General features: G+C 45.1%; 1 protein-coding gene across 11 annotated transcripts in view; it reads left to right on the forward strand.

Moving 5' to 3' along the window:
- The window catches only part of NAV2 (neuron navigator 2), a 397,127-nt gene that overhangs the window by 174,968 nt on the left and 205,439 nt on the right, over nt 1-16,720 (forward strand). For 8 of the 11 annotated variants that reach the window (XM_032357750.1, XM_032357752.1, XM_032357753.1 and 5 more), the window contains exons 6-7: nt 1,175-1,243; nt 9,888-10,054. In XM_032357750.1, coding sequence (XP_032213641.1) covers nt 1,175-1,243; nt 9,888-10,054 — 236 coding nt within the window. The remainder of the gene's footprint in view (nt 1-1,174; nt 1,244-9,887; nt 10,055-16,720) is intronic. The other 3 variants (XM_032357754.1, XM_032357755.1, XM_032357757.1) reach the window with 1 other exon arrangement.

Below are 16,720 nucleotides of genomic sequence, written 5' to 3' on the forward strand. Positions count from 1 at the left end.
GCATAGTGTTCCAAAGAATATGTGTTGAGATACACAGGTCGGTATAGGATGAACATGGTATAGGGTGTATGGATACAAGAAAGATAAATATTTCTAACTTTTATAAGGCAGTAAGTTTACCTTTCTATTAAACTCAATCAAGTTTCCTCACATGTACAGATTTTTTTTAAAGATTTTATTTATTTATTTGACAGAGAAAGATTACAAGTAGGCAAAGAGGCAGCCAGAGAGAGAGAGAGAGAAGCAGGCTGGCTCCCCACTGAGCAAAGAGCCCAATGCGCGGCTTCACCCCAGGACCCTGAGATCATGACCTGAGCCAAAGGCAGAGGCTTAACCCACTGAGCCACCTAGGCACCCCGACATGTACAGATTTTTCATCCAAACCCTAGAACTTAGCAAGTTCAGAAGTCTTTAAACGAACATTTCTTTATAAAAAAAAGAGAGAGAGAGAGAGAGAGAGATTTACTTATTTATTTGAGAGAGAAAGCAGGCTCAGTGGGGAGGGGCAGAAGGAGAAGGAAAGAGAGAATCTTAAGCAGTTTCGGAGCTGAGCATGGAATCTGATGTAGGTCTTGATCCCATGATCCTGAGATCACAACCTGAGCTGAAGCCAAGAGTCAGATGCTTAACCAACTGCACCACCCAGACGCCCCTTAAATGAGCATTTCTATACCACTCAGAGTGAATCTTCCCAAGAGCAGCAAAACTTGCAAACATCTACACCCTTGTTTTGGGTCAACATTTTATGGCACATTTACCTGAAAAACACGCTGGTAGAGCAAGTATGTGAAACAAAAACATTTAGATACTCTTAGAAAAGTATAAAGTTTGTTTACTTGTCAGACACCCCTCACTTCGGTGTCTTCTGAAGGGAAGAAGAAGCCTTATGTCCCAAGTAGCAGAAAAGATATTTGGCATTTTAAAAAAAAAAAAAAGAAAGAAAAAAGAAATCACAGAAGATCTTAGATAATCTTGATAGTAATTTCTTCACATTGGCATTTTGTCACATCAGAAGCGTTAGAGCCAGAAGGAAGGCTGTGTATTGTAGGGAAAGTGGGCAGAGGGCGAACCAGCCGTCCCCACTGTTCCCTACTCCAGTTAGTGGTGTGTGTGTCTAACGTATCTTCCCTCCCCTCACTCATCTCTTCTACTGTTTTTCTTTCCCATCATGCAGTGCGTCATCCAAGGACTCCTCTCAAAGCAAAATCATCCGCTTCACTCTGGGTCAGAAAAAGATTTCTAGGTTAGATTTTTCTGTGTCCTGCAAAGCATGGTTTCAACCCAACTCATTGATCCCTTTGCTCTGGCTAAGTTTCCTTTCAGTCCCTCTCCCTGTTCCATGTTTGCGGTTTGAGCAAACCAAACACGCTTTGGCTAATGACCCAATGTTGGAGAGTTTTGAGTGTCTGGGGCGGGGCGGGGCGGGGGGGGGGGGGAGACATCATTGAAAAGGAGTATCTATGTGTGTGTCAGAGCCTGTGTGAGATGAAGCTGTACATACTGCTTCTGCATTTCTTTGAGTTGGCCTTTGATTGTTCGCTCATCAAAACCCTTTCTGATTTAGGGAGAGGTAAGTTTCTAGGTGGATTTTGTAGTTGTTTTATGATGAGCTTGGCTCCCTGCTCTGGCCTGGCCCTGATCCCACCTCACCTGCATCCCTTTTGTGTGTGTGTGGTGCTTTTTATTGTTGCTGTTATTGCTAAAATTACTAATGTGGGATTGGTTTTCTTTTGAATTCTAGAGAATGGAAGCATGACTCCCACTGGTGGGAGGAGACAAAGCAGCAAGGCAGCTCTGTCTCATTTGCCTCAGTCTCCTAAAAATAAAAACCAGCCTTGCCCACTCACTAGTTCTCTTGACACAGAGTTTTGCATCTACGGCCTCGTAGGAGGGACCCGTTCCAGGGTACGGGAAATTGCCGGTCATGTCTTTGGGATCCACTGTTCTTTTAAACGTAGCAAGAACTAACATTTTTGAATGTTCGTTATGCACCAGTTTGAATGCATTCTCTTATTGAATCCTCACGTCAGTCTTCATATGGCGGGTCATGGTATTGTCCCCATTTTACAGATGAGAAAATTAAAATCGAGGAAGTTAGGTAAGTTACCCAAGGCGACACAGAAAGTACATAAAAGCAGGATTTGAGCCCAGGTATCTTAATCTAGAACCCTCACCTTAACCACTGTGTTATACTCCTCTCTTTCTCCTCCCCCGAAATCTGGTACTTAGGGGGTTGTCAAGGCTGCTTTTAAAAATCTTTGATTTCAGACATTACCCTCCGTCTTTTGCCTCCACTTGTAAGATCCCAACAGAACCCAATGCTGGGGTGGAATTGCTTCATTTACTTTTCATTGAATTCTCACTTAAAGCTAAAGGGAAACCCTCACTACATTTGTATCTGTATTTGTGTGGCAAATACGTTCTGAATGTCAGCCTGCTGCCCCACTCCGTCAACCTCTAGGTCCCTTTTCTAGCCAGAGCCTTTTTTTCCTTTTCTAAAGGGTTACACATCGGGAGACCCAACTTGGGGATCTGCCTGGCTGTTGGCAAGAAGCCACAGGGCAGTGACCTCTCTGTAGACCAAGTCCAGATACTACACTGACTTGTTTCCTGGGGACAGGAGGGCACCCACATTCATCAGTGCTTCTCATAATCTTGTGTCTTTGTCAGTTTGGGGTGCTAGAACAAATCACCGTAAACTGGGTGACTTAAACAGCAGAAATGTTTTCCTTACAGTTCTGGAGGCTGGGAAGTTCCAGGTCAGGACGACATTCAGTCAGGTTCTAATGAGAGCCCTGTTCCTGGTTTTCAGTAGCCGTGTTCTTGCTGTGTCCACACATAGAGAGCAGCACGAGAGGAAGCAAGCCCCATTCATACTCTTGTTCTAAAGCACCAATCCCATCATGAAGTCTTTAACCTCATGACCTAATTCCCTCCCGTGAGCCCCATTTCCAGATACCATCACCCGGGGTTTAGGGTTATGACACATGAATTGGGGCAGGAATGAGGAGGACATAAACACCCAGGTCATAACAGCATACTAGAGAGTGCCTGCTTTCCCTGAAAAGTAACACAGGGTCCAACTTGGACACCGACTGCCCTGGCAAATGGGGTTCCCAGCTTTTGAGTGTGATGCAGATGTACCTACATAGGTGTCGACCTAAATAAGGAGGTAAACTGAGGCAAGCTCAAATTACCAAACTCAAATTGAGTTTATTTGGGAATAGCAGAGGAATTGCAATTTGGGAAACACATGCCAGAGCAAGAAGCAAGTGAGTCTATTGAGGATTTGGGGTGTGCTGTATTTTTTTTTAAAGATAGATATTTATTTATTTATTTATTTATTTATTTGACACAGAGAGAGAGAGAGAGAAATCACAAGTAGGCAGAGAGACCAGCAGAGAGAAAGGGAAGCAGGCTCCCCACTGAGCAGAGAGCCCAGTGTGGGGCTGGATCCCAGGACCCTGAGACCATGACCTAAGCGGAAGCAGAGGCTTAACCCACTGAACCACCCAGGCACCCCTGAGGTGTGCTGTATTGATGGACCAGGAGTGCAAGGGGACATGTGAGGGTCCAGCCAGAGTCCAAGCAGTATGTTCATCAGTTTAAGGATGGAGAGGAATTCTGGCAGATGTGCATCGGTCAGGAGATGTTTCCATAATCCGTAAATCAGACATTTATGGGAAATGAGCCTCCCCGTTCTTAAGTGCCGTTCTTTTGAGGGCGTGTGCATGAGATGCTCCATTTCCTATCCTCCAGTTCCACTGTAGATTGAAATTCTTTCACGGACAAAAGGAAAGGAGGGGAATGAGCTTGGAGGGAACCTGAAATCCAGTGTTTGTTCCCACGCTGTGCTCTGTTCTAGAAGATAAAGCAAACAGGAGCTTGCTGGGGAAATATCTGCTTGAGGCACATGGCCACCGCGGGATGATTTGTTATCAGTCCCGGATGGTGAAAGGAGGCAGTGGGAAGAGAGGAAGGACTGAAGGGTGAGGCTGTGTCTGCCCCTCCCCCAGGGTGTGCTGGGTATATGGCTTCCAAGCTGACTGAAAGCCAAGGTCTGGCTTTCTTTCAGGGTCACATCCCCCCACCTAGAGTTTCTTTTGGATACATTTTTGTCTCTGATGAGGCTAATGAAAGGATGTTCTTTGTTTCATTATTTGCCTAATAATCCTCCTTGCCCTCCCTTATCCCCCACCCTGCCCCGCCCCCCAGCCTTGAACACAATTCTGATAAGCATTTTAGCTGATCCAGGCATCACCAAATGAAGCCGTAATGTTAGCAGCCAAAAGAAATAGCCTCACGCCTGCTGATGGAGCAAGGCACCTCTCCCAGAGCTCAGGAAGTAGATCTCACTCAAGTGCAGACATTGCTGGAACACCTGGCGGAGTCAAACACCTCGAGAGACACCAGGGGTATCCAACAGGGTGGGAAGCCACACCCAGGAGTCTGGATGCAGGGAAGAGGCTTATGGGGGAATCAGCACAGGGATGGAGGTTTTCCATAAATTTCTGCCTTCGACTACGATTATTGTGCCTTGGCAAGACCGGCGGTGCCAGGTTCATAGGAATAGTCCATCTGCAGAGACATGGAGGCTTGGCGGCTGTGAGTGCGGCTAGTCAAACCTCCTGAAAGCCCCTCTTCACCATTCACCACGTCACCTGGGCAGATGATTTATTCTCCAGGAGCCCGTGTTTCCTCACTGCCTCATTCAGTGTGATGTGGATCAAGTAAACTCATCCCAACCCTTTTATGTCTGGCCCATAATGAGTGCACCATAACCAGCAGATGCAGTGACGTTGGTGTTTCGGGTTCATCTGGGCCAGAACAACTAGAACCTCTAGCAGAGCGCCACGGAGTTGATCTACATGACCACCTTATGGCGAGGAAGCGGTGGGGCTCATGCTTCTGTCCTCTTTGTCTAGCTGCTGAAAAGCAGAGGCCATGGAGATGAGAGATTTAGCATTTAATGATCTCCTCTGGCTAAAAAAAAGCATCTCTGATCACACCTTCCACCTGAGATCCCAAACATGTGCGCACGAGCTGCCATCCTTCCTGGGAGGGCCATCTTCTCCATTTCAAGAGGCTTTGCAGGGAAGAAGGCCTTTCTTCCCATCAGCGTGCACAGCGTGTGGAGCTGGGATGCACTCACAGGTTATGTGCCAGCAATGACTACTTACCACCCTGCCTGCTTGGCTCTGAACATGTTGACGAAATCAGCCATGGCTCCAACAGCAGTGGGGTTTCTCTTCTGCCTCTTTTTAACACCACTTCCTTTAAATTTACTTTTTTTTTTTTTTTTTTGGAAAAGCAACATGTGTATGTTTCAAAGAACCCATCTGTGCCCTCTGTCATTTTGTAACTATGTTTGGAACATGGAATGATCTTAGGAAGTAGAGTTGTTCTGGCAAAGGAGTCCTTGGAACATTCTGGCACCATAAATGATGCAGGATTGACTTGACATGCTCCCCTCTCGCTGCTGGTCCACATGAGCGAGACCCAATTCTCCTGAGAAGAGGGATGCTTACATACAGGTAGCAACTGTTTCCAGGCTGGGACTTGATAGCAGTTCTGGTGATGCTTGAAGATGTTAACAGTAATGAACTTGGGAATGTGAGCTGGGTCTGTGTTACTGTGAACCAGAGGATACTCTCCTTTTCTGCTCTAGCTCTGCTCCCAGCCTCCCTAACAAATGCCTCACTGCTGGAGGCCAGGACAATGTCCAGATTCATATTGTGGCACACAAGGACTTCTCTACTGGTGCCCTGCCTGTTTCTCCAGCCTCACTTCCTCCCAACCTATCCCCCACTCCCCAGTACACATCAGCCCTTCCTTCCTCTTCAGGAGACCTCTGCCTTTCATCCTGACTCCGTACCCTCTTGCCCTCCACTCACATTTCTATTCCATGTGCCACATCTTCCTCTGGGGTGCCATCTATTTGGAACCTTCCCTGGCCAACCCACCAACTTCCAAGATTATCATTTTCCTTCTCTGAATTACTTCTGACCTTTGTATATTCTTTTATCAATACATATGTAATCTAGATGTCATTCATCTGGGATCAGTCAGCCCCTTAAGAATAAGAACGCTCCTTCTGTCTGGCCTGCTGTAGTAAAATACCACAGACTCCGTGGCTGATAAACAACAGAAATTTATTGTCCACATTTCTCAAAGCTGGAAGTCCAAGATCAGGATGCCAGCCTAGTTGGGTTCTGGTGAGCACTACCTTCCAGGTGGCAGATGGCTGACTTCTCACTCTGTCCTCATAGGGTGGAAGAGGCCAGCTAGTATTCTGCACCATGTTTTATAATGGTGTTAATATCATTCTTGAGGGTTCTGTGTAATGACATTATCATCTCCCAGTCATCTCCCACAGGGCCCACCTCCTAATGAGATCACACTGGGCATTAGGATTTCCACATAGGAATTTGGGGTGGGGGAACATAAACATTCGGACCATAGAAAACTCTTCTTCAGTTTTCAGAAAACCCGGTGCCTTCCCCATGATTGCTCATGTACCTTAGGTCCTCATGGTCACCTTTGTCTTTGAAATGCTACATTTGAAATCTTATAATTCACTCTGAATTAAATCAGGGGGATTGACTCACTATCCCAGAGAATATTTTGGTTCCCTCAGGGGTCGATCCAAACAAGCCTTTTTCCTTACTTCCTACCCACCACACGTTCATTCATGGCCTTTGTATGGTAGGTGCACTTTGCTGAAAATTTCAGAGGGTTGGTGGGGGGCTTGCTTTGGAGCAAGCAATTACTCAAGCCCATTCACAACAGAACCCATGTTTTTGTTTTGTTTTGTTTTGTTTTTTTAAAGATTTTATTATTTATTTGACAGGCAGAGATCACAAGTAGGTGGAGAGGCAGGCAGAGAGAGAGAGGAGGAAGCAGGCTCCCCGCTGAGCAAAGAGCCCAATGCGGGGCTCGATCCCAGGACCCTGGGATCATGACCTGAGCAGAAGGCAGAGGCTTTAACCCACTGAGCCACCCAGGCACCCCCAGAACCCATGTTTTAAAGCATCTAGACACTTTTTGAAACTTGGAAGAAATTACTTGGTCTCTACCTAGTCTTTCCATTTGGTCAAGTTCAAGGAGCTGTCCTGACTAAGGTGTAACAGTGATGGAAGTAGAAGGTGACATGAATTGGCTTGAACTTTGGGGTGGCTTTTGATGCCTAAATATGTGCTGACCATTCCTTTTCATATCAGCCTCCAAGGCCTTCAAGAGCTCCTTCTCCATGTCCTAGGAAATTGGGCACAACCCTGTAGCCACTTGAAGGCTATGCGGCTCCCATCAGAGGTGCAGCTCTAGGTCCTGACTCAGTGCAGAGAATCTGATGATGACCACCCATGGGAAACCAGAACTGGCTTAGTTGATCCAAGACCAGGAATGTTTCACTCTGGGGGCTGGGGCCTACAGATGGCTCAGAGGTACCCTAAGTATAAGGTCTCCATCACAGATAGTTGGATGAAGCAATTTCTCTTCTGGAACATTTCTTAGGGAAATGAGTACCATCTGCCAAAACCTGGCTTGCCTCTTTGAAAATGTAGATCTCAGACTTTCTTATGTTGATTTTTGTCCTCTCTCTTCTGATACTTTCATCTAGATCCATCGATTTCCTCCCATTATTTTGATTGTTTTTTGTACCAAAGCATCTTTCCTTTATTATAATGCCGAATTCATTTATGAATTCATGCTTAGCAGAGAGGATGAGAAGGGGAACTCACATGCATTAAGTACTTATAATAGGCCAGACATTAAGCCCCATCCCAAATGAACAACTATCCTATTGGATAGTTTATTATTATTCCAAAGTTATCTGATATGGAACATGAATCTTGGAGAGATTATAACACTGGTCCACTGTCATGTGTATGGAAAAAGCCCATATTTTATCCATTATTCCACATTGCCTCATAGAGGACTAGACTGCCTACGCAATTCAAGGTTATACTCATTCCATCTGATGCTTTGATCAATCTTCTTTCTCTAATGGCCCTGACTGCCCTGAAAAATTTGTGGTCCAGCCCTGGGTCAGGGCAGTGGGGGCTCTTCAGCAGCTCTGCGAAGGGAATACATCTTTTCCTTTCCTGTTGCTTTTTGCCTCCCTACTCCTTGCAAGCCCCCTCTGAAGTAGAATGCTATGGCCCTTTACCCTGTACCACTTCATACAGTTGCTGTGACATTATCTTGGAACAAGGCTATAATGCTTTTCCAGGCCCGTTTGTGGGCATAAGGACTCCTGTAGACTATAGCTGGGTTAGAGGAGTCCAGCCCAAAGGACTCTACGTCTGCACCTGCAGAATCCCTACCATTAATTGTCAGTCCTCCGCTAAAAATGACTTGGAAGCCTCACTGGATGCTGTTTGTACTCGAAGCAGAACCAAGATGTACCAAGATCCCATTCCTAGGCCTCCTTATCCAGTTGTGCTGGCCACATCTTGTATTCAAATATAGACCAAGGCTCTGCTGGTTTTGTACCCCACTCTGTGCCTGTCTTTATAGAGTGAATATCTTCTCCAAACAAGATGAGGTAAATTAACAGAGGGGCAAATCCTCCCAGGATTTGGAGGAAAGTGCACTTCCCTCTGCCACTTGGTTGGGGAGAACTCACTCTGTTCCTTCTCGCCTAGTTCCCAGTCAGGGAATTGGGCCACCTTCTTCTTAACTGTATAAATTTTACAGTGCTCTCACACTAGCTCATGTTCTCTGTTTATTCTACAACCATCTTTCTTGCTCAGCCAGCAAGAAAAGTTTAAAGCGATTGCCTGCTTATATGTAAAATGCTTCCAGACTGCAGAACTCTTTGGTGCTTACAGATTTGCATGGGAAGAGAAAGTTGAAAGCTTTATGAGTTGAAAGTTCAGACTTATCACTAGATCTAATGCTAGTCAGCAGAGGTTCCAGTGGCTTTTAAACACAGTTAAGTAGGTTTTAACTGAAAGATAGAACTATTTCATTATTTATTCATCTTTCAACTTTTAATGATTAGAAACAGCCTGCTTTGTAGACTCTGAACCCAAGTTCCTGATCTGGGGAGACTTAACCTTAACTCTTGGGGGAAGAGGCCATAATATCTTGAGACGTATTACAAAGATGTCTGCTAGCTTTATTTCCCAAATTACCCCAATAGAGGTATTTCATTTAAAGAGAACATGTATGTGTGTGTTTAGGTTAATGGATTCCTGCTGGTTTTACAGAAAGAACATATTATTTTATCCATCTACTGTGCAGAGAAGCTGGCCTTCAGCCTCTAAATAATGCCTATGGAGACAAGTTGTCAGGTGTTGAGGAAGAATACATGTCTTAACACATGTTTCCACCCAGGCCATAAGTTTTCTCATTGTAGTTGTATTGGGTTCTGAGTGCTAGCAAGTCTTTTTCTGACCATTATGAATTACATCATGTTCTTGACCCTGCAACCCTGGATTATGACAAACATATGACAAACCAAAGGTAGGTATTAATGCACACATAATAAGGTAAACACTTTAGAGTCTTAATTGACCTGTATGTTCCACACTTCATAGAATTAGAGTTGACATGGTTTGGCCCCAATGAAAAGTAAAATTACTTATCCAAGAGAATAAGGAAGATGAACTTTGTATTTTTAATCAGCAAACATATTCATTTACTTTTCCTTCAGAATTTGCCTTTGCTCAAAGGCAAACTCAAGTTTTGCTGTTGGACTTTGTTGCGGTCATTAGTAGCCTAGGTGTTTGTAGTGATTCCACTAAATATTTTGATTGGCAAACCTCCACAGACCCAATGTCTTGAATGGTTCATTTATCTCCTGCATGATTGCAGTTCTTTCTTCTGAGACACTGCCATTCCCCTGAGACTGAATCCATCCTTCTGTTGCCCTTGGATTTTAGACTTCCAGGTCCCACTGCAAGGGTATCCGCTGCAGGCAGCGAAGCCAAAACACGTGGAGGGTCAGCCACTGCTAACAACCGACGCAGCCAGAGCTTTAACAACTATGACAAGTCCAAGCCTGTCACCTCCCCGCTTCCACCACCACCACCAAACAGCCATGAGAAAGGTAAGTCAACTTCTTGAGGATCCTTTTTGACATCTTCCTTTACAGCAGATCCAGTTCCTTTTGGTGAGTTTGGTCAGGGTTGGGAACGGGTTGTAAATAAGATGGACTACAGGACATACTGGCTGGCAGGAACTTTGTTAGCAGAGGCATTAAGAAGGTGAGGGAAATACGTTTTTAGTTGCTAGCAGAAATACATGTGTTTGTTTCAGTGAGGGCCCAGAAGATAACTGACCATGGAGAGAAGTGATACAGCATCTATAATTTGAAAATAAACTTTCATAGAACATGTTGTATATGGTAGATGGTTTTCTAGAAATGCAAGCTTCTTGGAGGATGCATTTTGTAAACTGATTAGATTTTTTCCCATCAAAAGTGATTATGAAGGAAGTTAAATAGAAGGGGCATTTCACCCTTCGAAAAGACATGTGGGTTGGCCAAATGAATACCTTGGCTACATAAAAGAATATGCAGCATTATTCTTGTGTTCTGGTGATGTAACTTTTATCAAAAGAAGATAAGACTTTTTGCTATACATAGCCCTGAGATTTTAGGATGGGGGGAAAGGTGAGTAGCGTTGTGGGGGCTGTTGCCCAGAAGGTAGTGAAACAAACCTTTGCTTGCTCCAGTCTGTGTCCTGTGGGACACTGGGGAAACGAATCAGCATAGAAGATTCTACGGTAAGAAGCAGAGCCCTCCTTCATTCCTCCCAGGCAAAGGGGTATAAACTTCTTCGCAGAACACATTCAGATCTCTTGGAAGCATTGTCTGTCTGATAGGATTTGTCCTAGACGTGCCCCGTTACTCTCCTGAGACCCAAGGGGGCTGCCTCTCACTCCTTAAAGTGCTCCAAGAGTCTGGTCAGCCTTCCCACTGTGAACGAGGTCAGAGCCTCCCTGACCTACCTTTCCAGCCCAGGTTGACTTGGTTCAGTGGAGCTGGGTTTCTGCCCTACCCCCAGCTAGAATATTTGAGAAAATATGAAGGACATTTGTGTATGGCTGATATATATATGGCAGAAGGTTTTACCTACAGGGCTCTGGAAACTCTGCAACTAGAAGTAGGATGCCTTAGCCAGTCAAGATGCTTTGTGATCCAGCCTTGGCTTCTGCCTGAGGAAGATCATTTTTCTTCTCCGTTCCCCCTCTTCGCCTCCCCTCCCTTTCTCTTCTACAACCATACCTAAGTGTGTTCTTTTCAAATATGTGTTCTTTTCAGAAGTGTGTTCTTTTTAAAAGTGCGTTTAAATTGCAAAAATAACATATGCTTGTAAAATGGTACAAGTGCATATCAAAAGTTCTCCTTTGCATGCTCCCTGAAGGATGCTAATATAAACCGTCCTCTACATATTCTTCTGGAACTGATCTTACACACACTGAACACACACACACACACACACACACACACACACACACACGCACAATCTATATAGAAAGGTGTTTTTTGACTCCCCCAACAAGCTATGTTGTTATCCCCATCTTATAAGGGATGAGACTTGGGCAAAGGGAGGTTGAATACTTGCTGAGCCACATCAGAGACGGTGAGAGGTGGAGTTAGATCTGAACCCACACACCTTGGTTCCAGAACCATTATTAATAATATTATGCTTTTCCTGCAAGCAGAAAAGAAATGGCTCAAAGCCTTGCCCATTGAACTCTGGAGATGGGCAGGTTGAGTAAGAGAGGGGACCTAAGAGGATGTGGGAGGCACCCTGCCCAGAGCCCTCTGCCGGGCCATTCCGTCCTTCCGATCACCTGGAGAGAGTGTCTTAAAAAACATCTGAAGGATGGATGTGAGACCAATATCCAAAAGACTGAGAAAAGAAAGAGAAGTTCCTCATGGTTAGAACAGGTAGGGGAGGATGAAGGGTTGACAGCTGGAATGTTGTCCCAGAGCCTCCCACAGAGGCAGGGCCACTCAGGCAGCCCACCAGGTGCGGGCCAGCTGTGCTGGGACGGCCACCAGTCTCCTCCTGTCATGGGCACGGACTGCCATGTATGCCCAGAGCAGCCAGAGAGCCATACGCCTGTCAAAGGATGGCGGCTGCAAATTATAATGGTGGCATTGCCCCAGGGAAGGACTGTGGGATAGGAAGAAAGAGAAGTCAGACTTATTTACTGAGCAGGTAGTATTTGCCAGGGACTTTGATCATCACCGTGTTACTTGATCTTCACAAATATCCTGTGTGGTAACTATTATTAACCTAGTTCTGCAGGTAAAGGAGGCTAACTGACATTGGGTCACTTGCCCTCCCTGTAATTGAGCCCTGGAATTCTTATTGAGATTTGACGCCTGGATTTGAACTCTGGCTCTGTTCTGTCCCCTGGGAGGTCTATGACAAGGATCGAGTGAGGTAGTGTGAAAATATTTTGTGAGCTATGACTCTCACAAAATCCACTGAGGATTTGCTTTTGGAATGATTAAAAATAACTGATTGGGGTTCCAGGTGCACCAAAGGGTGCTTTTGTTTCCCCTTTCCCATCCTGGAGAGTTTAGGTAAAGCCTATGTGGGGCAGACCTGGGTATATTTTATATCAGCGCTTTCCCACCATCCTGAGGTAAAGGGACAGTGCGACTTTACCTTCAGAGGTTTTTATACTTCCTCCTCCTTGCTCATCGACCCTATGTCCTCCACTGAATCTGATCTCTATGGCAGCTTATGAGGTAGCCAGATCCAAGCCACATACAGTATGTGCAGAGAGAAGTAGCTCCACCACCCGGCCATGTGGGAGGCAACACAGGTTCTTGGGTGCATAAGGTAGCCTGAGATAGCATCCTTCATCCTGAGAAGTCTTGCAGAGAGGCTCACTAATAAGCAGATAGATTGGAACTCAGTGTGGCTGGTGCTGCGGTGGGAGGTGTGGACTGCTTTCTGGTGAGTTAAAGTCCATGATATGATCTCATGACCTGTCCTTCTAGAAGCTTTCTTGTGAGTCAGGCAGGCCCTGATAGCATCGTGTGCTGGCACCTCACTCTCAGGTAAACCAATTCACACAGTTGTATATGTCATCCATGGGGCCAGAATTCTCCTTCTAGGAACTGATCTAATCACAGTAAGGAGAGTGAGAAATTTAGTATTCGGTCAATAAAGGAGAAAAATATTTCAACACTGAGTCCTGATTTTTTCAAAAGGATAAAGGGGAGTAAAAATTCACCCATTATAACAGGCGAATTTTCCAGAGCCTGGGAACACTTAATTTTTTGTGAGGAAATACTAAGAGAGTCCCCTTAAAATCACACCCAAAGAGGCAGATACCCTCCTGCCATGACCAAATTTTAAAATTTAGTTCTGATTACACTGAACAGTCAACTGAGATGTGAAACAGAAGAAAAGTAATAGGTGACCAAGGACATGGTTGTTCTATCAAACCCAGGAATGTCCCTGTATGGCCACATAACCTATTCATTGTCCCAAAGATTCACATCTCAGATTTTGCCTGTGAGGTTTGGAGGAAAGTCTATAGACCCTTAGCCTTTAAGAAAACCTGCTAGTCGTCCCATAGTCATCACAGGCGTGGTTAGGTCTCTCTTTGGCTTCATCCTCTCACTCCTTCAGGCAGGGGTCAAGGCCCAGCCTCAGCTGGCCTGCGGGATGTGACGAGCAGGATCCCCTCAAAACACCTATCAAGGGATGGCTTGGAAGCATGAACGCTCCTCACTTCCTCTGTTGGCTCCCGGTAGCCCTCGGGCTCCAGAGAAGACTCCCAGATTTTCAGGGAGAGGAAATATCTGTCGTGTTCAACATTCGTGACAATATCTTCTCCTTCTATCCCTTCACTTACATCTTCTGAGTGGGTTAGCGCTGCCAGAAATCTCCTACATTTCTAAAGTGTTTGGTCCATCATATGAATTTGAAATGTTTAGGATTCCTAAACTAAATTCTAGGCAAATGGAAAGATGAAAGATGTTCTCTCTTGAATGACAAGGTTTTCTTCATCTTGAAGAAAACATGTCATTATTAATATTTTCATGGTACAAATCATCCTGTCAAAAATGTCAAGCAACACAAATGTATTGAAAGAAAAGAACTCTCTGTAATCCCTACCTCTCAGAATGAACCGCTGTTTATCCCGTAGCTTATATTCTTCTGTACTTTCTTTATGCGTATACCATCACATTTTGATAAATCTTTCCTAATGTTTAGTGTTTGCTGAGTACTATTGTAAGGGCTTTATAAGGAATAATTTAGTTCTTATGGGAGCTCTTCCATACACACGCACACATACATTCGCACACATTGTATAGGACTTAAATCTCCTAACTAAAATAAACAAATTGTAGCCAGCCTTTTTATAGGTTTTTCTCTCTTTATAATAGTTGCAGAGTACTCCGTTAACATGAATTTACCTTAATATTTTTAACAGCATTGATCTCGGTTACTTCTGATTTTTTGATGTTATAAGTAGTACTGACGTGAGCATCCTCTTTTTTGTACGTGTACGCTATTTCAGTGGCATTGCTGCATAAAGGGTATGCTTGTGTTATAGCTGTTTTAACGTTGCCAAATTTTGCTTCCAGAAGGTTATACTTATGTCTGTTCCCATCAACCACAGGGCGAGAGGCTAGTTTCCCTACACACTTGACACCACTTCTGTTTTCACTCTCTTGCGCAAAAAATACTGTTTTTGAAATGAGGCAAATTACTTTAAGAAGCTGAAAGAACACGATAGTTTGCTTAAAAGCTGGCCCTTTAGCGGTGTGGCCTACATTGCTACTCCTCCTGGTTCGGCTGCTGACAAAGCTGTAATTGAGGCTTACGATGAATTGGGAATAATCCTTGCTCGTACGAATCTTCGGCTCTTTCATCACTGATTTCATTGCCCAGTATTTTATGGTTTGCTTATGTGTAGGTGAAAAATCACATTTTTGACATTTTGACAATGTCTTCTTAAAAAAATAAGACATTAAAGTCTTAGTCGTCAAAACACACACACACACACACACACACACACACACACACACACACACACAAAACCGGCCCTTTTTACTGATGCTTTGGCATGAGTTGCAACCAGTGACCTTGGCAGAGCACAGAAAGCCCTTGGTTGGAGAGCAAAAGCTCTCTGCCAACTAGTGTGTCCTCATTCAGGATGCTGAATTTCTCCAGGCCTCAGTTTCTCCTTCTGCAGTGTGAGTCTGAGGTCGTCCGTCACCAAGCCACAGTGAGGTATGAGTGCTTGTGTTCCCCCTGCCCTTTGGTCTTGCCTAGTGGGAGCCCTACCAGGGCATTCTCAGAGGTTCCCTCCCCTGGTCTTCGTCCCCTGTCATTTCAGTCCTCTGGTTCACACCCGCCTGTCATGGGTTGAAAAGAGGAGCCAGACATGGGTGGAGACCAAGTTCTACAGCCTTCAGCACTATGTCCTGTCTGAGTAACATCAGAACCATTGATTTAGAATCACTGTGAACTTGTCACTTCATGGCTGGTGAAGCGAGTTATTTATCTGAGTTAATGATTGGGAGAGGTAAGCATGAAGAAGTTGCCCATGGCCCATCATTAACCAGGATTCTGACCTCAAATTACAGATGAGATGGGATTAATTCAGTGGTTGGAGACACACAAAGAATAGAGTTGGGTGCCCCCGTTTCCGGTTGTTTCTCTCATTTGTTCATTTTGTTGTTCCTTCTGTCCAGCATTGGGCTTGTCATCATGATTGAGGGGACTGTGGCACAGACTCTGTTTTCCTGGGCTGTCAGCCTCAGGGGGGCGGGTGATGCTCACAAGTCCTAGAAGAGAGATATGCTCAAACTCATGAGGAAAAAGATGGACTTAGCCAGGAAGCTCCAGGAGGACTTGAGAGGAATGATAGCATTTGCAGTGATGTCCAACTCCAGATTTTCGTGGAGAGAAAGAGAGGGGAAAACTGGGAAGGATCGACTCACCCTACTGTTTGGGTCCAGGTGTTACTCTGACAGGACATCTGCTAGGGTCACTATGTTAATACACTCGTGTCCTATGGAGGGCCTAGAGAGGGGAAATTTCTACAAGATCATTTCAGCAGTGGGGTAGGGCCTCCCTTGGCTGTCCAGAGACCCTTGCCTCTCCAGAGCTGTTATCCCTGGTCAAGGACAGCTCAGGTGCCTGTCTGTGCTCAGTAGGTGGTAATCATCTCTGTTTGGGAATTGGCTGGGAGGTTGGCTTGAGCCTCCAAGCAGAAGCCACAATTGTCTGCGGGCTTAAAAAGGCAGCGTAAAGATTTGAACCGAGGAGGTATCGCTGGATTTAAATAGAAGTCTCTGGGGGATCGTCTGGAAATGGAATTCAGGGAACTGTTAGATCAGCCATTGAGGCCAGGCAGACAGAATGAATTAAAAGCTACCAAACTTAGGGACCTCACACGTGGTACTAGAAGAAAAAAAATAGCCTAGCGAGTGTTTGCAAAGATACACTGGTCTCGGATCAGAATACAGTTATCTGGGGAGGAAACGTTGAGGCCCTGACAATTAAAGAGAAAGTGTTCATATCGAAGCAGACAGTTGTGTTTGAGTTCTGGCCTTGCTCCTTGCCACAAGTAAGTGCAGTGCTCACAGGGACATCTACTCAGGGTCCCCCTCAGAGGACCAGTATAAGCCACATTTGCCACTGTCTTGCTCAGGGTATAGACGGGAATCACAGGTGGCTGGCAAGGCAATGAAAGTGTGTCTTTTCCACAGGAATGGTCCTGTTGACAG

Source organism: Mustela erminea, chromosome 9 (assembly GCF_009829155.1).
Source record: "Mustela erminea isolate mMusErm1 chromosome 9, mMusErm1.Pri, whole genome shotgun sequence".
NCBI lineage: Eukaryota > Metazoa > Chordata > Mammalia > Carnivora > Mustelidae > Mustela > Mustela erminea.